Source organism: Miniopterus schreibersii (assembly GCF_964146895.1).
Source record: "Miniopterus schreibersii genome assembly, chromosome: 6".
Taxonomy (NCBI): domain Eukaryota; kingdom Metazoa; phylum Chordata; class Mammalia; order Chiroptera; family Miniopteridae; genus Miniopterus; species Miniopterus schreibersii.
The window spans coordinates 3,377,903-3,399,366 of record NC_138107.1 but is presented as its reverse complement, the minus strand read 5'-3'; the positions used below and the strand labels follow the sequence as shown (position 1 = coordinate 3,399,366).

At 61.9% G+C, this 21,464-nt stretch overlaps 2 protein-coding genes across 3 annotated transcripts in view; one reads left to right on the top strand and one right to left on the bottom strand.

Moving 5' to 3' along the window:
• Positions 1–18,675, top strand: part of TNXB (tenascin XB) — a 47,238-nt gene extending 28,563 nt beyond the window's left edge. For both annotated transcript variants that reach the window (XM_081141330.1, XM_081141331.1), the window contains 25 exons: positions 1,237–1,542; positions 2,743–3,030; positions 3,323–3,631; positions 4,389–4,703; positions 4,823–5,146; positions 5,518–5,841; positions 7,166–7,462; positions 7,834–8,157; positions 9,651–9,983; positions 10,355–10,678; positions 11,874–12,152; positions 13,406–13,690; positions 14,617–14,940; positions 15,233–15,568; positions 15,725–15,847; positions 15,955–16,098; positions 16,296–16,415; positions 16,526–16,669; positions 16,756–16,886; positions 17,013–17,145; positions 17,244–17,395; positions 17,484–17,580; positions 17,669–17,830; positions 17,952–18,115; positions 18,411–18,675. In XM_081141330.1, the coding sequence (XP_080997456.1) occupies positions 1,237–1,542; positions 2,743–3,030; positions 3,323–3,631; positions 4,389–4,703; positions 4,823–5,146; positions 5,518–5,841; positions 7,166–7,462; positions 7,834–8,157; positions 9,651–9,983; positions 10,355–10,678; positions 11,874–12,152; positions 13,406–13,690; positions 14,617–14,940; positions 15,233–15,568; positions 15,725–15,847; positions 15,955–16,098; positions 16,296–16,415; positions 16,526–16,669; positions 16,756–16,886; positions 17,013–17,145; positions 17,244–17,395; positions 17,484–17,580; positions 17,669–17,830; positions 17,952–18,115; positions 18,411–18,512 (5,840 nt within the window). In that variant the 3' untranslated portion in view covers positions 18,513–18,675. The remainder of the gene's footprint in view (positions 1–1,236; positions 1,543–2,742; positions 3,031–3,322; positions 3,632–4,388; positions 4,704–4,822; positions 5,147–5,517; positions 5,842–7,165; positions 7,463–7,833; positions 8,158–9,650; positions 9,984–10,354; positions 10,679–11,873; positions 12,153–13,405; positions 13,691–14,616; positions 14,941–15,232; positions 15,569–15,724; positions 15,848–15,954; positions 16,099–16,295; positions 16,416–16,525; positions 16,670–16,755; positions 16,887–17,012; positions 17,146–17,243; positions 17,396–17,483; positions 17,581–17,668; positions 17,831–17,951; positions 18,116–18,410) is intronic.
• Positions 18,676–18,686: 11 nt separating this feature from the next.
• CYP21A2 (cytochrome P450 family 21 subfamily A member 2) lies at positions 18,687–21,047 on the bottom strand (the record flags this gene model as incomplete). Its single annotated transcript, XM_081140595.1, has 10 exons — positions 20,843–21,047; positions 20,671–20,760; positions 20,430–20,584; positions 20,254–20,349; positions 20,054–20,155; positions 19,888–19,974; positions 19,545–19,745; positions 19,207–19,385; positions 19,037–19,140; positions 18,687–18,952 (listed from the first exon to the last, which is right to left on the bottom strand). The coding sequence occupies exons 1-10, from the start codon at positions 21,039–21,041 to the stop codon at positions 18,687–18,689; spliced, it is 1,479 nt and encodes a 492-aa protein (XP_080996721.1). The 5' UTR covers positions 21,042–21,047.
• Positions 21,048–21,464: the final 417 nt, after the last annotated feature.

The window sequence follows — 21,464 nt, the reverse complement described above, 5'->3', positions numbered from 1 at the left end:
GCCTCGTCCCTGCCCTCCCCTCTCAGGCTCATCTGTCTTCCTGAGGTCTCCTCAGCAGCCCTTTCTTAAAGCAGGTTTTATCTGTCTGGAACCTAGTCTTCTCCACAGGAGCCAGAGAAGTAAGCTCTTGGGACCCTATCCTCGCCTAGCCCCAGCCCCCGCAGTGGCCTCTTGGGATCACTGTGCAGGTTCAGCCACTGAGTAGTGCCTCCCAGGCTCAACGCGTCTGGGCAATGGGGAGCAGGGGGCCCGAGTTCAGCCTTTCCTAGCCCAGAGTGCAGATCACTTGTTAGCTTAGCAAACATTTGTGGAGCACCCACTAGGTGCTGGGTGCTGGGGCACAGCAGTGAGCAGCCAGCGCTCCTGCCAGTGGAGCTCACATTCCAGCAGAGGGAGGCAGGCACCCAAGGGCGCAGATTGTCAAGTGGTGCCATATGTGACGAGACAAGCTGGGGAGAAAAGCAAGCCTGGTAGGTGAGTGGATGAAGGCGAGGAAGGGCCCCCGCTGGGGAAAGACTGACAGAGGAGGAAGACAGCCACCGAGGCCCATGCAGATGAGCACTCAGGGTGGAGGGAAGGTCCCCAAACATCTGTGGAGTGGCGAGGAATGTTCTGGAATTGGGGTGGGGAGTGTGAGAGATGAACGCGTAGGACCTTGAGCCTTCGAGCCTTCGAGCCTTCGTAAGGCTTGGCTTTTGCTCTGAATGAGACAGTATGATGGGACGGTCGTCTGACTAACGTGTTGACAGTGGGGAATGGAGGGGTGAGGGTGCAGAGGGAGGAGAGTAGCCCCACGGCTGGCGGTGCCCGGCAAAACTGGCGTAGAGCTGGTGCGGAGCGTCAGCTTCTGCAGGCAGTGCCTCAGGACTTGCTCCTAGGCCTGGCTGGGAGGCAGCAGTGGCTGTGCTGAGGTGGGCAGGCCAAGGGGACGCAGGTGTGGAAGGAGCCCCTGGGCTGCTGAGTTTGCTGCACAAACTGGTGGACAGCAGGGAGGTCCAGCTGGCCAGAGCCACTAAGGCAGGGACAGAAGCTCAGCCCTTCCGGACCTCAGTGATGCTGACACCTCCCGGCACAGCCCCAGGCCTGGCAGGAACTTAGGGAAGGGCTATGGGCCAGATAGACGTTGCCAATCAGTAGTTTCACATCCTACCCACCTCGCAGGCACCACAAAAACACAGCATGAGGGGCACCCAGGAAGAAGGGCTTTTCCTAACAGCCTCCCCCCACTCTGTATAGCTCCACCACCAGAAGACACTCCTGCAGCCACCGAGTCGTCCCTGGAGCCACGCCTAGGGGAGCTGATAGTGACAGATGTGACCCCCAGCTCCGTGGGCCTTGCGTGGACAGTCCCCGAGGGCCAGTTTGATTCCTTCGTGGTCCAGTACAAGGACAGGGATGGACAGCTCCAGGTGGTGCCTGTGGCTGCAGACCAGCGTGAGGCCACCATCCCCGGCCTGGAGCCCAACAGGAAGTACAAGTTCCTGCTCTTTGGGGCCCAGGGAGGAAAACGACGCAGCCCCGTTTCTGTGGAGGCAAAGACAGGTGAGAGGGACCCCCTGAAACTGAGCCTGAAGCCCCCCTTCACTCTGCCTGCCAGGCCTCCCCTCTGTCCTCCTGCTTCATTGGAAAAGCCCACCACTGCCCGGTCCCAGCCCATGAGAGCCAGGATGACAGGCCAGCTCCTGGATCCGGTCCCCTGCTGACTTTCCCTGTCTTCTCAGAGTCCCTACTGATGCTAAATGGGAAGACCCCTCCACCCATCCTGGTCCTGGAAGGTGTCACATGGGGACAGGTGCTGGGAAGGGGTAGAAGGAGCAGAGCCTCCCCTGCCTCCCTGGGCCCTGTGGGTCCTCAGTCCTGTGGCATCATCACCTTCTGGGAGTTTTGCCATCTCTCCTCCAATTCTCACCCAGTTTCTCACCCTAATGGCTCAGGCCCATTGGGTCCCATATCTGCTTCACCAAGAGGACAACTTTCCTCCCCGTCTTCCTCTTGGAACCTCCGAAATTGGGGACCCCAGGAGCCCAGGACTGGCTGCCTAGCTGTGCCCCTTTCCTGGATTTTGGTCCAGGCCCTCCCCTGCCCCAGGAGGCTCCCTGTTGCCAGAAAACTCCTGCAACAACAATGCCGTCAGCGCCTTCGCTGTCCAGGAAGGCAGCGGGCCAGCTCCTTCTTGGGCCTCAGGATGGCTACTTGGTCCTACAGCAGATCCTTTCGCTGTCTGAGCTCCCCATCTTCTCCCTGCCCCCTCACACATAGGCAGCCCCCTCCACCAGGGACTATGAGAATCACCTGCATCATAACATCGTGCCCGCCACCTGCTATCTGTCCCCACCAGGGATCTTGTGTCCCTCTGATGTTCCCAGAACCCTCAGATTTCCCCAGAGGCCAGTCAGTTCACAAGAGTGGGCTGCCTGGTAAAGGAAATGAACACACCAAGCCCGACAAGCTGCACTCTGCCAGGGAACTAGTCTCTAATCGTGGAAGGAGCCTGGGCAGCAAGAGGAGTGAGATAAGCAGCAAGCCAGGGACTCTTCCCAGAGTGGTCTCAAGACAGAAGACCCTCCCGATGGCTCGAGGGGACAGAGGCACAGGCCAGCTGGGGGGGGGCAGTGGGAGGGGGAGGGAGAGATCTAGGGGAAGCTCTGATCATCTGGGCAGTTTGGGTTTTTCCAACTCCAGCGAGAGGCAGTCAAGGAGTCACTTTGGAAAATAAACACAAGAACCGTTCCTCTCTGTCAGCTGCCCAGGGAGACGCCAGCCCAGGGGCCCCACCTCGCCTTGGGGAGCTGTGGGTGACAGACTCCACCCCGGACTCGTTGCACCTCTCCTGGACGGTCCCTGAGGGCCACTTTGACTCCTTTGTGGTCCAGTTCAAGGACAGGGACGGGCCCCGGATGGTGCCTGTGGAGGGCCTTGAGCGCTCGGTCACCATCACCCCTTTGGACAGCGGCCGCAAGTACAGGTTCCTCCTCTATGGCCTCCTGGGTAAGAGGCGCCACGGCCCCCTCACCGCGGACGGCACCACAGGTGAGGGCCGCCCTGCAGGGCCTGCCTCTGCTCCTGGAGGCCTGGGAAGGTGTCCGGCACCCTGCCAGGCCGGGCCAGCAGCTGCCCACTTGTGCTGGCCACCATCACAGTGTTCTCTGGTCCCAGTGGCTCAGGCTGGGATCCAGTCCCCCTTCTCCCTGCATGAGCCCATAGTACCAGCCCTTGGGGACTCGGCCATGGCAAAGCCCAGTCTCTAGACTTGATCCTGCCCTTCGAGGTCACCCAGCCTTCCAGAAGCATCTCAGCCATCTCCTTTGTATCTACATCTCAGAGACCCCGAGTGCTGTGGATGGTGCTGGAACGAAGCATCCCCCAAAACCCCGTCTGGGAGAGGAGCTGCAGGTGACCAGTGTGACGCCGGACTCTGTGGGCCTCGCGTGGATGGTCCCCGAGGGCCAGTTTGACTCCTTTGTGGTCCGGTACAAGGACAGGGATGGGCAGCCCCAGGAAGTGCCTGTGGAGGGCAGCCTCAGGGCGGCCAGGGTCTTGGGCCTGGACCCCGCCCACAGGTACAAGCTGCTGCTCTATGGGCTGCACAAGGGCAGGCGTGTGGGACCCGTCTCCGCTGTGGCCATGACAGGTGAGTGCTGCTGCGGCCCAAATAGACTGCTCCTCCTTCCTGCCAGGCTCTCCTGGCCTCACTCAGCCATGCCATTTCTGAGCTTTCTATATCCCTTTTTTGGGGGAAAGAGATCTCCTGTAAATTATATGGAGAGATAATTTATATACAATAAAGTTCACCCAGCCCAGGCGGGCATGGCTCAGCGGTTGAGCATCGACCTAGGATCCAGGAGATCACGGTTTGATTCCCGGTCAGGGCACATGCCTGGGTTGCGGGCTCGATCCCCAGTCGGGGGCGTGCAGGAGGCAGCCGATCAATGACTCTCTCATCATTGATGTTTCTCTCTCTCTCCCTCTCCCTTCCTCTCTCTGAAATCAATAAAGACATATTTAAAAACAAAGTTCACCCATTTAAAGGGAATGACTCAATGAGTTTGGGCAAATGTATAAGTAATGAAATCGTTACCACAACTGAGCTGTAGCACATTTTCCTGGACCCCAGAAGTCCGTGCCCATAACCCCAGCCTCCGGCACCAGGGCTTGCTGTCTCATTACCGTCTTGCCTTTTGAAGCATTTTATTACAGAATCACACGATGCATACTTTTGTGTTTGGCTTCTTGCATTCATTTAGCATCATGCTTTTGAAATTCCTCCCTGTGTATCACAGATGGCCCTCGTTATCACTGACCGCTTGCCCTCCCTCTTGCCCTCCCCTGGGAGAGACCTGGGGCAGCGACAGACCCATAACCCAGCCCTACCTGTCTCTCTAAACCAGCCCCCAGGGAGGAGATCGGAGCTGAGACCACGGCCCCAAGCCCTCCAGGGTCTGAGCCCCATCTTAGGGAGCTGACAGTGGACAAGGCCACCCCGCACACCCTGCACCTGTCCTGGATGGTCACTGAGGGGGAATTTGACTCCTTTGAGGTCCAGTACACAGACCAGGATGGCCAGCTCCATGTTGTCAGCTTAGGGGGTGACCAGAATGACATCACCCTCTCTGGCCTGGAATCCAACCACAGATACCTGGTGAATTTGTACGGTTTCCATGGACAGCAGCGCCTGGGTCCAATCCAGGCGGAGGCCCTGACAGGTGAGCAAGGGGAATTCTCCTACCTGCTTCCTTCCAGAGAACGTGAGAGCCTGAGGAGAACAGAGGCCCGAGCACACCCACCCCTCTCTCAGGTGCTTCTCTCTCCTTGTTTCTGTCAGCCCTGAGAAAAAAGGAGGGTGAACCTTCAGAGTGGCCCACCTCAACCCCTGAGCCGCCCATCAAGCCGCGCCTGGGGGAGCTGACTGTGACGGACGCCACCCCCGACTCCCTGGGCCTCTCCTGGACTGTCCCCGAGGGCCAGTTTGACCACTTCCTGGTCCAGTACAAGAATGGGGATGGGCAGCCCAAGGCGGTGCGGGTGCCGGGACACGAGGACGGGGTCACCATCTCAGGCCTCGAGCCAGACCACAAGTACAAGATGAACCTGTATGGCTTCCACAATGGCCAGCGCCAGGGCCCTGTCTCTGCCGTCGGGGTGACAGGTGAGCGCATGGTGGGAGCCCCAGGGTGGGAGCCTGCAGGAGGGTCACACTCTGTGATGGGTGAGTGGGTGTGGGGTCCCTCTGCTCCAGGCTGAGCCATGGTGCCCTGTGTGCCTCCCCCTGGGCTCCCTGAGGGCCAGGGGGGCCCTGGGCAGAGAAGGGCCTCTGTGAGCTGTGCTGTGGCTGCCCTGGGTCCCCACAGCAGACTCTGGGCTCTGGGCATGTCAGTGAGCTTGGACTGATCAGGGTGCCCCCGTCCCCAGAGGGACTTCTCTGAAGTGACCTCAGGGCCCAGTCATGACCGCGGCTTTCAGAAGACTGGGGACATCTCCATGGACCTGCCTCACCCTCCCTGTGTCTGTCCTTCTCAGCTGCAGTGGAAGAGACCCCCAGCCCCACAGAACCCAGCACGGAGGCCCCAGAGTCCCCCGAGGAGCCCCTGCTGGGAGAGCTGACGGTCACAGGGTCCTCCCTGGACTCGCTGAGCCTCTCCTGGGCCGTCCCCCAGGGCCACTTCGACTCCTTCACTGTCCAGTACAAGGACAGTGACGGGCGGCCCCAGGTGGTGCGTGTCGGGGGTGAAGAGAGGGAGGTCACTGTGCGGGGCCTGGAGCCGGGGCGCAAGTACAAGATGCACCTGTACGGCCTGCACAGGGGGCGGCGAGTGGGCCCCGTGTCCACCGTGGGCCTGACCGGTGAGTGAGGTGAAGGGCCTCAGGGCTGGGCTCAGGTCAGGTCTCAGTAGCAAGGTCTCCAGAGTCTCCTCCAGTGCAGATTATAAACTCTGAACCTCTGACCCACGTGCTGTTCACTGAACAGCTCAGGACAGGTCTGGCCCGGGGACAGGAGAAGAATATCTTGGGGCAGCACCCAGCCGTCTGAGAGGCCCTTGGGTACCAAGGATTTCTAGGCAGCAACGCCCAGGCCCTGGTGGCCTCTGCTCTGCCTGGAGCTCTGGAAAGAGTTCTTTTTGGGGGTTGGGACATATGCCCTGACATATGAATGCATTGAACAAATATATATTAGGTAAGATTTCGAACATATGCACAGAGAGTAGAATAGTATGAAGGCCCAGGATCCACAGCTGCTTCCAGCAGCTATCAGCCCTGCCGGCTGCTTGCCAACTGCTCTCTGCTGCCTCCCTCAGAATGCCTCTCCATTAACCGCTTTCCTGGTGTGATTTACATACCAGGAAAGTCACCAGCTTCAATATACACCTTGTGACCTTTAGTGCAGCTACAGGGTGTGCGTGCTGCACCGCTGTCCTGTTTTAGAACTTTTCCTCCACCCCAAGAAGAAGGCCTATGTCCCCTCTCCCACACCTGGCCAGGCTGCTCTAGTCTGTATTCCGTTCTGTGGACCTGCGGTCTCCACACCACACCGCAGGGGACCGTGCGAGGCACGTGCTGAGGCCGCTCGATTCCTCTGTGCCACAGAGTGGTGGTCCTGGGGGCAGACCACTGCAGGGCTCAGCTCACCCCACGCACTCTGTGCTTCACTGCATGCTTATAGCCCTCTTTGAAAAGGCTAAAAATACCACATGATAATTATTATATCTTAAAATGAGCAGTCATCCCTTACTGTCCTCAAGGATCCGAGAGTGCTGCAGTTTCCTGCTCCTTTCATATTCGTTGTTTTCCAAAGTTGTTGCTGGAGTTTGGTCTAAATAAAGAGGGTAGGTTGCAATTGGGAGGACTGAAAGTTTAAACAGGTGGTGGTGGGAAGGTCCCGAAGAGAAGGTGGCATTCGATCAAAGACTTAAAGGAAGCATGACATGAGCCATGCAGACACCTGGGGAAGAGCACATGGGCAGAGGGAACAGGCAAAGGCTCTGAGGCAGGACGCTGGCCAGTCAGACGGACCATAAGGACCCCACAGGAAGACTTTGATGAGCATAACCAGAAATGGATCTGAAGTTAGGCACAGAGCTGGACCCACTCCTGGTCTGAATCCAGGAGAGCTGGGGTCTCAGCAACTCTTTCTAGCAACAGGAAAGCTTCTGTTTGCCTCTCTTCCCAGCGCCCTATAAGGAGCCTCCTTCCAGCTACCCTTTGAAGCCCCGCCTGGGGGAGCTGACTGTGACGGACGCCACCCCCGACTCCCTGGGCCTCTCCTGGACTGTCCCCGAGGGCCAGTTTGACCACTTCCTGGTCCAGTACAAGAATGGGGATGGGCAGCCCAAGGAGGTGCGGGTGCCGGGACACGAGGACGGGGTCACCATCTCAGGCCTAGATCCAGACCACAAGTACAAGATGAACCTGTATGGCTTCCACAATGGCCAGCGCCAGGGCCCTGTCTCTGCCGTCGGGGTGACAGGTGAGCGCATGGTGGGAGCCCCAGGGTGGGAGCCTGCAGGAGGGTCACACTCTGTGATGGGTGAGTGGGTGTGGGGTCCCTCTGCTCCAGGCTGAGCCATGGTGCCCTGTGTGCCTCCCCCTGGGCTCCCTGAGGGCCAGCGGGGCCCTGGGCAGAGAAGGGCCTCTGTGAGCTGTGCTGTGGCTGCCCTGGGTCCCCACAGCAGACTCTGGGCTCTGGGCATGTCAGTGAGCTTGGACTGATCAGGGTGCCCCCGTCCCCAGAGGGACTTCTCTGAAGTGACCTCAGGGCCCAGTCATGACCGCGGCTTTCAGAAGACTGGGGACATCTCCATGGACCTGCCTCACCCTCCCTGTGTCTGTCCTTCTCAGCTGCAGTGGAAGAGACCCCCAGCCCCACAGAACCCAGCACGGAGGCCCCAGAGTCCCCCGAGGAGCCCCTGCTGGGAGAGCTGACGGTCACAGGGTCCTCCCTGGACTCGCTGAGCCTCTCCTGGGCCGTCCCCCAGGGCCACTTCGACTCCTTCACTGTCCAGTACAAGGACAGTGACGGGCGGCCCCAGGTGGTGCGTGTCGGGGGTGAAGAGAGGGAGGTCACTGTGCGGGGCCTGGAGCCGGGGCGCAAGTACAAGATGCACCTGTACGGCCTGCACAGGGGGCGGCGAGTGGGCCCCGTGTCCACCGTGGGCCTGACCGGTGAGTGGGGGCAGGGCCAGCAGGGCGGGAGGACTGGACCTGCAAGACTTTCCCTTTATTACCACCTTGTGAAAACATCGATATTCCCACCTGCCTGTTTTCTTTTGCGCCTCACTGGCTGGGGGGTCTTGGTCAAGGGCAGACTCGGTCAGCAGGTCTGGGCTGGGGACAGAGTCTGCACCCCTGACAAGTCCTCTGGGTGCTGATGCCGCTGGACTGAGGACCACGCTTTGGTAGCACCTCCTCACAATCAAGGATCAGACACTTTCTTAGGATGTGTGGGAGGGAATCACACCGCATCCCTGGCCTGTCCCACGGCTCAGCCTCTGGTGAGACTGGAGGCTGTGACGGAGGGCAGAGATGCTCAGAAAGCAGCGTCTTGCCTGCAGTTCCCCAGCTTCATGGCTCAGACGTGACCAGACGAATGACCCCAGTGGGTCAACTAAGAAGGGGAGCCCTGGGTCAAGCACTGTGGGAGTTCACAGGGTCAACCTTGGCCTTGGCAGAGAAACAAGGTCTTATCGTAATGGGGTTCACGGTCGTGGGAAGACAGGCTGTGAACCAACAACACAGGCAAAGGGGGATGTGGGTGTGACAGGAAGCCCTGGGACAGGACAGGCCTGGACAAGGAGGCCTCAGCCAGCCTGTCCATGGGCACCCACAGGACAGCCGAGACCTGAGGACAGGGGGTGTGGCCACGGTGACAGCCTAATAGGACAAAGAGTGTGTCAGGTCCACGATGTCAGAGCTGGTCCAAGGGCCGGGGAGCCAGGACAGCAGGGCACACGAGGGGGTTTGGATGAAATGCTGAGTGGGGCATAATCCTGAGATGGGGGGCGGGTAGGCAGCTCAGGAAGCAGGCTCCTCTGGACACATGGGGCTGTGCAGCGCTGAGTAAGACTGACTCTGTCCACCATGCCTTTAAAGTCCATTCTGGTCCCTATGCAGATGGGGCAGGAGGGAGGCAGGGCTGGCAGGAGGGAGGTGGGAACACGGGTGAGAGGCGAGGGTGGCCCAAGCCAGGAAGTTTGGGCTGTAGGTGTGGGGGGTGTAGAGACGCCAGAGGAACTCGGGAGAGAGCAGGACACCTTGATTCCTAGGGCAGCTGGGGACGGGAGCAGGACCAGGGAGACTGCATGTTTCTGGTTGGGGAGGGGTTCTGAGGTGTTCGGGAGCAAAGTCATGAGCCAGAGGGAGTGCCACGCCCGGGAGACCCCAGTGGAAGGAGCCCAGGGCACGGTGGCCACGTGCGCCTGTGTTCAGAGGAGAGGCAGGTGCTGGAGCAGAGGGAGAGGTCACAGGGGTGTTGGCAGGTGGGGGGGGAGAGGTGACTGAGGTGATGGAAGGAGACATCAGAGGGACCAGCCAGAATGGGAGTTAGAGCCACTGTGGACGGCAACATTCCCTTCCTTATTACCTTACGCTCGCAATAGACCGTTTATATGCTGGGTGAGGACTGAGGGGACCTCACTGTCCCCCATGTCTCTGTCCAGCTCGCCCAGCTCCAGACTACAAAACTGTGACCACCCAAGTTCCGCCTGCCACAACCCCCGAGCCGCCCATCAAGCCGCGCCTGGGGGAGCTGACTGTGACGGACGCCACCCCCGACTCCCTGGGCCTCTCCTGGACTGTCCCCGAGGGCCAGTTTGACCACTTCCTGGTCCAGTACGAGAATGGGGATGGGCAGCCCAAGGCGGTGCGGGTGCCGGGACACGAGGACGGGGTCACCATCTCAGGCCTCGAGCCAGACCACAAGTACAAGATGAACCTGTATGGCTTCCACAATGGCCAGCGCCAGGGCCCTGTCTCTGCCGTCGGGGTGACAGGTGAGCGCATGGTGGGAGCCCCAGGGTGGGAGCCTGCAGGAGGGTCACACTCTGTGATGGGTGAGTGGGTGTGGGGTCCCTCTGCTCCAGGCTGAGCCATGGTGCCCTGTGTGCCTCCCCCTGGGCTCCCTGAGGGCCAGGGGGGCCCTGGGCAGAGAAGGGCCTCTGTGAGCTGTGCTGTGGCTGCCCTGGGTCCCCACAGCAGACTCTGGGCTCTGGGCATGTCAGTGAGCTTGGACTGATCAGGGTGCCCCCGTCCCCAGAGGGACTTCTCTGAAGTGACCTCAGGGCCCAGTCATGACCGCGGCTTTCAGAAAACGGGGGACATCTCCATGGACCTGCCTCACCCTCCCTGTGTCTGTCCTTCTCAGCTGCAGTGGAAGAGACCCCCAGCCCCACAGAACCCAGCACGGAGGCCCCAGAGTCCCCCGAGGAGCCCCTGCTGGGAGAGCTGACGGTCACAGGGTCCTCCCTGGACTCGCTGAGCCTCTCCTGGGCCGTCCCCCAGGGCCACTTCGACTCCTTCACTGTCCAGTACAAGGACAGTGACGGGCGGCCCCAGGTGGTGCGTGTCGGGGGTGAAGAGAGGGAGGTCACTGTGCGGGGCCTGGAGCCGGGGCGCAAGTACAAGATGCACCTGTACGGCCTGCACAGGGGGCGGCGAGTGGGCCCCGTGTCCACCGTGGGCCTGACCGGTGAGTGGGGCGAACGGGGCTTTGCTTGCTCCTCTCTGCTCTCCCCTTGGGTGTCGGACCTCCTCATGATGGGTGGGGCCCTCTCCTCGCTGCAGTGGTGCCCATGCTCACATGGTCCTTGAATGTGTGAGGAGGGCGGAAGCTGTGGTCAGGGTCTGTGTCATGGAGCCTGTGCCTCATACATTTTAGTTTGTTCCTATCCTCTGGCTCCGGAACCTGAGCTTGCTGGTGTTGGTGTGGCGCTTCCCCAGGCTCCCTGACTCACAGCTCAGTGGCTCTGAGGTGGGCGTGGAGCCAGGGTGTCAGGGTCTGAGTTCTGCCCTGAAGGCACTGACCACTTAGTGTGCCACAGTGTCTGCACTCTGCAGCCAGGTCCCACAGTGGGGCTGATGGTGGTAGGGCACCCGCCACCCCTGTGTGTGAGTCCTACGCAAGCCTGGCCCCAGTAATCACCTGAGAACAGTTTGCTCGAATGTTTGTTTCATAGCCGGGAAGCACCCACTCTCTCAGGCCATTGGGAGAAAGCAGCCTCTCTCTGTTCCAGCCTCACTGGTCACGGAGCCCCCGGTGGCACCCCACCTGGAGGAGCTGGCTGTGGCAGCCATGACCTCAGACACAGAGCACCTGTCCTCGACAGTGCCCAGGGCCCTTTGAGTCCTTCCTGGTCCAGTACAGGGGTGTGCAGGGCCAGCCCCAGGCAGTGCCCGTGGGTGGAGACCTCCGCAAGGTCACCATCTCAGGTCTGGCCCCTGCCAGCAACTACAAATTCCTACTTCTTGGAGTGCAGGGTTCAAAAAGGCCCGGCCCACTCTCTGGGGATGTTAAGACCCATGAGCCAGGGCCAGAGGCCACCTTTGCCCCTGGAGCCTTTTGACCGTCCTTCGCCCCCTTGTGGCGATAGTGGGAATGTCATTGTCTGTGCTCCGCACTCCAGACCTCAGGGCCTCCAGACCCAGGTATAGGTATTTACTGGATCCAGTGAAATCCAGTCCTGCGTTCCCGACCACTCATCCCGACCACTCATCCCGCCCTTCTCCGCACTCCTTCTATTCCGAGGGAAGCTGCTTTCTTCCCTGGGTCCTCTTTTGTCCCTGAGTGTCTCTGCTCCCCCTTCCTGACATATGGCCCTGAGTAAGCTCTGCCTGCTTCTGTCACCATTTCTGTCACTCCCCACACGTCTCTCTCTCTTTTCCAGTCCCAGACACAAAACCTTCTCCTCGATTGGGGGAGCTGACATTGACGGGCGTGACTCCAGACTCCGTGGGCCTCTCCTGGACGGTCCCCCAGGGCAAATTTGACTCCTTTGTGGTCCAATACAAGGACAGGGATGGGCAGCCCCGGGTGGTGCCTGTGGCCACAGACCAGCTAGAGGTCACCGTCAGCAGCCTGGAGCCCAACAGGAAGTACAAGTTCCTGCTCTTCGGGCTGGCAGGCAAGAAGCAGCTCGGCCCTGTCTCTGTTGAGGGCACCACAGGTGAGTCAGCCCTGCCCCCCACTTTTCCCAGAGCTGCCTCTTATCTGAGCCCCAGAGCTGGCCTGTGGTCTTCCCTTCAGCCTTGGCCTGTCGGTCATAACACCAAAAGCAGACACTATGAGTCCCTATTACCTGCCAGGCACTGTTCTGAGCATCTTCTATGCATTAGTTCTCCCAGTCACTAACTGGTAACGTAATAAAAGCAACCCAGACTTCAGAGCCAGTGGACCTGTGTTCAAGTTTTGACTGCAAGCTGTGTGGCTGTGGACAAGTCATTGCTTTCCCTTGACCTGTTTTCAAGCCTGCAGAGTGGTTATGCACAATATCTCCTGGAGCTCAGCAAACATTCGAATCCCCTCCCTCTGTCCCAACTCTGTAGCAAGAGGTGGAAAATACAGGAGGGTTTGGCTGTGAAGACAATGGAAAAATCTGGAACCATCATGCCCATGACTCAGCTCCCCAAGGGAGGGGTGGAGGCCGGTCTCTGACCCTCACCCCGCTCCCAGAACCATGAGTCACCCTGGCCAGGCAAGGATGGACACGTGGCCAGTTGGGGCCTAGGGTCCTCAGACTCCATAATTCTCTTCTCCGAACCCTCTTTATGGGGACTGGATACAGACTTCTCCCCTGACCCCCATCAGTCACCACCCACTCTCGGCAGGTCTCTCCTGGGCTCTGCTCTGGGCTTTATTCTCCTAGCTCTGCCCCTGGCTTCTCTCCTCCCTCCTCACCCAGCCATGTGGTCCAGGGCTTAGTGCAGGGCTGGAGAAGTGGGTGGAAGGAGGGCCAGGCTAACAGAGGGCAGGGGTGTCATGCTGGGCGATGGCAGCCCTGAGCTTGACTGGCTGCCCAACCTGGCTCCTGCTGTCAACCTGACAACCCAGATACCCTCTGGGATTTTTCTCAGCTCTGGCCGCATCTCTGCTCAGGGGAATGGGGGTCAGGGAAATCGAGGCCCTTCTCAGCGGCCCCAGCCACCTCTCTCTCATCAGGTGATCTTTTATGCATTTCTGGCACCCTGGTCACAGCAGGGAGGGAAGGAGGGCAGGAAGAGTTTGGGCAGTGGCCTCTGGAGGAGACCAGGCCACCCACCCTGCTTCCTATAAGACAGGACTGGAGCGGGCCTATTTCTTCGGGTGGCTGTCCTTGAAGCCACCCTTAAGGGACTCTTTCCCAGGCCCTTACACCTCCTGGAAGTTGCCAGGGCTGAGGTGAGGGAGCTCTAAGAGTTCCTCCCCCCACTCTCTCCACAGCTCCCCTGGAGAAGTGGCAGCCCCCACCCCACCTGGGGGAGCTGACGGTGACAGATGAGACCCCAGACTCCCTGCGCCTTGCGTGGACGGTGGCCCAGGGTCCCTTTGACTCCTTCATGGTTCAGTACAGGGACACAAACGGGCAGCCCCGGGCAGTGCCCATGGCTGCAGACCAGCGGGAGGCCACCATCGATGGCTTGGAGCCTGGCAAGAAATACAAGTTCCTACTCTATGGGCTCCTAGGAGGACAGCGCCTGGGCCCTGTCTCTGTCCTGGGAGTGACAGGTGAGGGGGAGGCTGTTGCACATGCCCAGCAAGCTGACCTACATGGGTTTGGGATGAAGACTTAGGGGCTGGCAGGAGTGGGCAGGAGCGTGAGGGAGCCCTGCCCGGGGCCCAGAGGAAGGTGTCAAGGGCCAGCTCTAACAGTCACCAGGGGTCAGTCGAAAGCAGGAGCCAGATCTGGTGGCCAGGAGAGGCCAGGCAGTGGTCCTCAGTCTTTCAACCCTCCCCCCCCCCCCCCCCCCGCCCCAGTGCTGCTGCTGTTCCCTGTTCCTCCTCAGGCGTGGTCCCAGCAGGGTGGTCTTGCCGAGATAGGATAAAACCCCCTTCTGTGGATGAGTCAGGAGCCTTTCCTCAAATGGAAAATTATTGGAAAACAGACAAACAAGGAGCAAAAAAAACCAGCAGACATGGCTGCATTGGTGGAAGGGGCTCCTGCGGAGGTGCTAGCCCAGCTCACATCAGTCCGGGGCAGGCTCGCCTGCGCCCACCCGCCACCTCCATTCTCAGCTCTCCTCAGAAGGCCCAGCTAGTCCTGCCTCAGGCCATCAGCACAGAGTCAGGGGTGGGGTGAGACAGTGGGGTGGAGACCAGGAGGCAGCACAGATTCAGACCCAGCAAAGGAGCCCACAAAGCAGCAGTGGGGCCACAGCATTGGTGCCCAGGGAGGCCTGGGTGGCAGGCTTCACGGCCAGAGCAGGGATGCGGCAGATTCAAAAGAAGAAAGATGGTAGAAGAGCCTCAGTCCCTCTCTTCTCTCCACCTGGCTTCCATGGCCAAGACCCCTAAACTCCCCACCTCAGCCCTGGGCCCCCTAGGAACCGGTGCAATAGAGTCGGGAGGGCCTGCTGTGTGAGCACATGCACACGCGCACACCCATGCACACACACATGCAACACACTCACTTCTCCCCTGGGCTTCTCCCACAGCCCCAGAAGAGGACACACCTGCCCCCTGGCACCCTGCCACAGAGGCCCCTGAGACCCCTGAAGGGCCCCGCCTGGGGGACCTGTCAGTGACCGACAGGACACCAGACTCCCTGCGCCTCTCATGGACGGTGTCTCAGGGCCCCTTTGACTCCTTCGTGGTGCAGTATTGGGACACAAACGGGCAGCCCCAGGCCTTGCTTGTGGGTGGCAACCAGAACAAGATCCTCGTGTCAGGCCTGGAGCCCAGCACCCCCTACAAGTTCTTCCTCTACGGCCTCCACACAGGGAAGCGCCTGGGACCTGTCTCAGCTGAGGGCACCACAGGTACCCCAGGCGAGGGCTGCGTCCTAGCCTCCCTGCCTCTAGTCGGCTGGGAGGGGTGTGCAGAGTGGTGAGCACAGGGAAAGAACATGAGGAGGGTACCATGGAGGGAGGGAGAGGTGGACAAGCAGCCCTAGCTCTGCACACTATGGGTCCTACTGCACCAGCCCTTCATTAGCTCCACTTCACAGATGAGGAACTAGGGGCCAGGGTGAGGTGGCAGAAGGGACCTGCCCCAGGTCACCCAGCTGGCGTGCTTCGGCCTCCAAACCCTTCTCCTACCCACTCTGTGCAGGGTCAGCTCCTGCTGGTCAGACCCCAGGGGAGCCAGGGCCCCGGCTGTCCCAGCTGTCCGTGACCGACGTGACCACCAGTTCCCTGCGACTCAACTGGGAAGCCCCCCCTGGAGCCTTCGACTCCTTCCTGATCCGCTATGGGGTCCCATCAGCAAGCATTCTGGAGCCCCGTCCACGCCCCTTGCTGCAGCGGGAGGTCACAGTGCCAGGGACGCGGCGCTCAGCGGTGCTCCGGGACCTGCGCCCTGGGGCCCTGTACAGCCTCACAGTGTATGGGCTGCGTGGGCCCCACAAGGCCGACAGCGTGCAGGGCACTGCCCGGACCCTCAGCCCAGGTGAGGCCACTGGCTGGGAGCCGGTGCTGCAGCCGGGGGAGGCTGGCGAGAGGTGCAGGGTGAAGAAAGCCGGGCGACTTCCATGGCCCCGGAGGGGGGTGGGAATCCGGGGACAGGAGCCTTCCCCATCATCACTTGGCACACCTCTCCCCTCAGTTCTGGAGAGCCCCCGTGACCTCCAATTCAGCGAAATTGGGGAGACCTCAGCCAAGGTCAGCTGGATGCCCCCACCATCCAGAGTCGACAGCTTCAAAGTTTCCTACCAGCTGGCAGATGGAGGTGACACCCTTTCACTGGCCCTCATTTCTCCTGCACCCTCCACTCTGCCCACCCTATAGCCCCTCCTGGCTTCCCTGGGCAACCTCCCAAGTCCACCATGTTTTCAGGGGAGCCACAGAGCATGCAAGTAGACGGCCGAGCCCGTACCCAGAGACTCAAGGGGCTGAGCCCAGGTGCTCAATATGAGGTGACCGTGGTGTCCGTCCGAGGCTTTGAGGAGAGCGAGCCTCTCACAGGCTTCCTCACCACGGGTGAGATGAGTGGGACCCAGGTGGGGCAGGGGAGGCCGTGGGTGGGAACAGGAAACAGTGGGTGGGAGTTAGTTGAGTGGCCAGGAGAGGGGAGGGGTGTTGGAGGGTCCAGTCATAGACCAGAGGCCCAGCAGGGTTTGGGAAGGAGGGGGTGGGAGAGCAGCAGGGGTCCGCTCTGAGCCCCTCCCTTCTCCCAGTTCCTGATGGCCCCACCCAGCTGCGTGCGCTAAACTTGACGGAGGGAACAGCTGTGCTGCACTGGAAGCCCCCTCAGGCTCCTGTGGACACATATGACGTCCGGGTCACAGCCCCAGGCGGTGAGTGGGGCTCAGGCTCCCAGAGGGGACTTGTTGGGGAGGAAGAGCAGAGGCAGGCTGGGCTCTGGCAGGGCAGCCTGGCAGCTGCTGATGGCTCCCCCCATACCCAGTCCCCCCTCTGCAGGCCTCGGCCCCAGGTAGCGCCATGGACCACCCCCTGCACGGCCTCGAGCTCCACACCAACTACACAGCCACGGTGCATGGCCTTCGGGGCCCCAACCTCACCTCTCCAGCCAGCATCACCTTCACCACAGGTACCTCCTGTGAGGTGTGTGCGACGGGGTGGGCAGGTGCAGGGAAGGGCCTCATCTCCATCTCCTCTTCCCTGCTCCCCTTCCAGGCTTGGAGGGCCCCCGGGACTTGCAGGCCAAGGAAGTGACACCCCGCACTGCCCTGCTTACTTGGACTGAGCCCCAAGTGCCGCCCACTGGCTACCTGCTCACCTACGACACCCCTGGTGGACGGACCCAGGTGCCCCCGCCCCTACCCCACTGGCCAACTCTCCTCCCTGGGTTCCATTCCAGGGGGGCTGCCTCTGCCTCTCCTGGTGGGGCCCTGCCTCCCTGTCCCCTGATCTGCCCCTTCTCTGTTCCACAGGAGATCCTGCTCCCAGGAGGTGTCACCTCTCACCAGCTCCTGGGCCTCTTTCCCTCCACCACCTACAGAGCCTGGCTCCGGGCCATGTGGGGCAAGAGCCTCACGCCACCCATGTCCACCTCCTTCACCACGGGTACTTGGGGGTTCTGCTGGACCTGAGGTCAGGGCTGAGTGGGCAGCAGGGATCTACGGTTTGGAAAAAGGACTGACGCCTCCCTGTGCTCTCCCCAGGTGGACTGCAGATCCCCTTCCCCCGGGACTGTGGGGAGGAGATACAGAACGGGGCGGGCACTTCGAGGACCACCACCATCTTCCTCAATGGCAACCGCGAGCGGCCACTGAACGTGTTTTGTGACATGGAGACTGACGGGGGCGGCTGGCTGGTGGGTGCAGCTGGAAGCCCACGGCCTGCACTGGCTGGGCGGGGCTGCTGGACCGGGAGCCATAGGCTGATGTGCCCCTGCTTCCCAGGTGTTCCAGCGCCGCATGGACGGACACACGGACTTCTGGAGGGACTGGGAGGACTATGCCCATGGTTTTGGGAACATCTCCGGAGAGTTCTGGCTGGGTCAGTGACTCACAGGGATTAAGGGAGCCAGAGGGGACGGGAGCCTTGTGGACACCAGGGCCTGGTGAGAACTCGGTCCCACCCTCAGGCAACGAGGCCCTGCACAGCCTGACCAGAGCCGGCGACTACTCCCTGCGTGTGGACCTGCGGGCTGGGGATGAGGCGGTGTTTGCCCAGTACGACTCCTTCAGGGTAGACTCGGCCGCAGACTACTACCGCCTCCACCTGGAGGGCTACCATGGCACGGCGGGTGAGGGGGCTACCCTGGCACGGCGGGTGAGGGGGCTACCCTGGCACGGCGGGTGAGGGCCGGGCCTGGGGGCGGGCGGGCGGGCGGGCAGGCCCTCACTCTTCCCCTGCCCGCCTGCCAGGGGATTCCATGAGCTACCACAGCGGCAGCGTCTTCTCTGCCCGAGACCGAGACCCCAACAACTTGCTCATCTCCTGCGCCGTCTCCTACCGAGGGGCCTGGTGGTACAGGAACTGCCACTATGCCAACCTCAACGGGCTCTATGGGAGCACAGTGGACCACCAGGTGAGGGGCGCGGGCAGGGGCGGCGGGGCTCGGCCCGCCTGGGTGTGGCCAGGCGTGACCGGCAGGTTACTGAGCCCCCAGGGCTTGGTCTGTGAAACGGGACAGTAACACCATCTCACCGCGATGCTTTGGGGAGATGATTTATTGGATGGAGAGACCAGCTCAGGATTAAGCCTCGGCGCTCTGCAGTCGGGGTTATGAAGGGCGCGTAGAAGGCTGATCGACTTCTGGGAACCAGCTCCCCGAAGGGAGGCGTGGGGGCGTCTGCTCTGACTCCGTCCCCGCTCCTTTCCAGGGAGTGAGCTGGTACCACTGGAAGGGCTTCGAGTTCTCCGTGCCCTTCACGGAAATGAAGCTGCGGCCCAGAGGCTACCGGGCGCCCGCCAGGGGGCGCTGAGCCTGCGCTCGCCGCCCGCCGGGAGCCTGCCGAGCACTGAGGGGCGCGAGGAGAGCGGGCCGGCCGGCGTCACCACCCAGCCCGAAGGCGGCCTTCTCCCCGCGACCTCCCAGCACGATGTTTACAGGGGGGACGGGAGCAATAAAAGGAGACCCGAGGCACAGCTGGCGCGCCTCACTGGCACGCGCCCGGGCGCGGCGCGCGCGCCCCCCGCGGCTGCAGCCGCACCTGGAAGGGCGGGGCGGCGAGGGTGAGGCCGCGGCGCGGCGGCGGCTGCAGCGCGGGCAGCGCGCCCGCGGGCGGCAGCAGCGTGAAGGCCTGCAGCAGGCGCGCCAGCACCACCAGCAGCTCGCGGCGCGCCAGCGGCTCGCCCACGCACACGCGCGCCCCGCAGCCGAAGGCCAGCGCGCCGGGGCTCGCGCCGGGGCCGAGGAAGCGGTCTGCGGGGCGGGAGGACAGGCCGGTCAGCAGCCGCGGGCGCCCGCGCCGCGCCCCCGGCGCCCGGCCCGCCCGCGCACACGCACCGGGCCGGAACTCGTGCGGCCGCTCCCAGACCGTCTCGTCCAGGTGCGCCCCTTGCAGGTTGGGGATGACCACCGTGCCCTCGGGGATGTCGTACCCGAAGATGCTGCGGGCAGGGCGCGGTTAGAGGCCCGCCCGCGGCCGCCGCCCCGCCCCCGCGCCCGGGAGTCACCTGCTGGGCCGCGTGGTGCGGTGCGGCAGGGCCAGGGGCACGACCGGCCGCAGGCGCAGCACCTCCGCGATGGTGGCGTGGAGCAAGGGCAGCCGCGCGCGGTCCTTGTACGGGACTCGGGAGCCCCAGGCCCCGGGGCCCAGCTCGCGGTCCAGCTCCTCCTGCAGTCGCTGCTGAACCTGGGAAAGGGGGGCAAGCCTAGCGCGGAGCCCAGCCCTGCCCAGGGCACCTGCAGGAGCCTTTGTGCCGAGCGGAGGAGCCCCGTCCCCACCCCAAGCTAGCGCGGCCTGCGCCAGGGTGAGGGACAGGCGCCGGGAAGCAGCCCCCCCAGGGCACACCTCCGGGTGGTGAAGCAGGAACGCCACAGCCCAGGAGAGGGTGGTCGACGTGGTCTCAGTGCCACCGATGAAAAGGTCCACCACAGACATATGCACGTGCCCCTCGAGGAGCTGCCCAGGGCCCGCCTCGGCTCTCGGCTCCCCCACGCCCTGGAGCATGTAGTCCAGCATGTCCCTCCAGCGGCCTGCCACCATGCTCTCCTGGGGGGAGGCCAGCCTGAGCCCCTGGCCGCTGAGAGGGGAGAGGGTCCCGGGCGCAACAGCCCAGGAGCCGGTGGACCCCGGCAACGGCCCAGCTCTGGGCGGTCCCGTGGCTGCTGTGGGCTGGCCCCCCAGAGCCCACCTTGTGCTGCCGCAGCTGCTCCTCCACAATGTGGTCCCTGTTCTCCAGAGCCTGCTTCAGCCGCCAGAGGCCGGGATTGGGGAAGAACTGGGCAGGGAGCAAGAGAGTGCAGCTGCTGGGAAGGAAGCCTGTCCCCCACCCGCGCCCAGGAGCTCCCCCTCCTCACCCTGAGAAAGGGAACAATGTCCAAAATTTGGATGGACCAGTGGTCCCAGGTTTTCATCAGGTCCTGGACACAGTTGTGAAAGAGATGCACTACGGTATCTTCCTGCCAGAGGAAGGAGTCCTTTTAGCTCAGGACAAGTCGGGGCCAGGGAGAGGCTGAGGGCTGGGCCCAAGCAAATGTGAGCATGAGGGAGCCTTGACCTGCTCTCCAAAGGTGAGGTAGCAGATGATGCTGCAGGTGAGGAACGAGAATTCCTTCTGGATGGCCACCGGGGCACCGGCCTGGGCTCTCATGCGCTGTGGAGAAAACGAACTAAACAGGCCAGGGCTGCTGGGATAGGTGAGGCCGAGCTGGGTGGCTGTGGGGTCCAGCCTACCTCACAGAACTTCTGGGTCAGCTGCTCCACCACAGGCTCCATGGCGCTGCGCATGCCCAACAGCAGGGCCGAGCGGGTGAGCTTCTTGTGGGCCTTCCAGAGCAGGGAATAGTCCCCTAGTGAGAGGTCCTGGGCACACGGAGACACCAGCTTGTCTGCAAGGAGGGGTGAGGTCAAACATCCCAGAAGCCACACCTGCCTCCCCTGCCTCCCCCAGCCCCAGCTTCTCCCCACCCCTTACAGGATGGTATCTGGGGTCTGCCGGCGAAGTCCACCCACTTCTTGACCATGGCCTCCTCAATGGTCCTCTTAGAGTTCAGCACCACCACGTCTGGGGAGCGCCAGAGCAGAATGTCAGTAGGGGGTGCACCCGCATCCCACTGTGGCTGGGCAGGCCGGGAGCAGGCACTCACTTTGCAGCCCCAGGCGGAGCCTGTAGATGGGCCCCAGTTTCTGAGCCAGGCCAAGCAGATAAATGGGGAGGTTGGGCTGCAGCAGGTGCAGGAAGCCAGGGGCAAGAGGTGGGAGATGGAGGCTCCTGAGCTTCCACTGGCCCCACAGCAGGCGGGCGCCGGCCAGCAGGGTCAGTAGCAGAAGCCCAAGGAGCAACATGGCTGGAAACCCATGCCAAGGCCCCGGTCAGGCCACTTATAGCTCTGGGGGCCCCACCATCCATCTTGCTGCTCGGACTGTTCTGGGGGCTCCCTTGACTCCTTCCCTCAGGCCCCTGCCCAATGTCCCGCCCACAGGATAGCACATTCTTGGAATGGCAGCAGGCCCATTGGCCTTGGGGTGTCCATATTTCAAACAACAGGCCTTTCTTCTTCCATCCATCAAGAAGAAAGGAAGGAAAGGGCAACCCTGACCTTTCTCCCACAGCCAGCATCAGCCATGCAGGAGAATGTGTCCACATTCTGGCCCGAGCCCTTCCCCACTGCCACCACCCTGGGAGTAGCTGACGGCTGCAGAGTTTGCCTCCAAGGGAAAACGGCAGCCAAAAAATGAGATGAAAGTGATCTATGTGTTATTCTAATG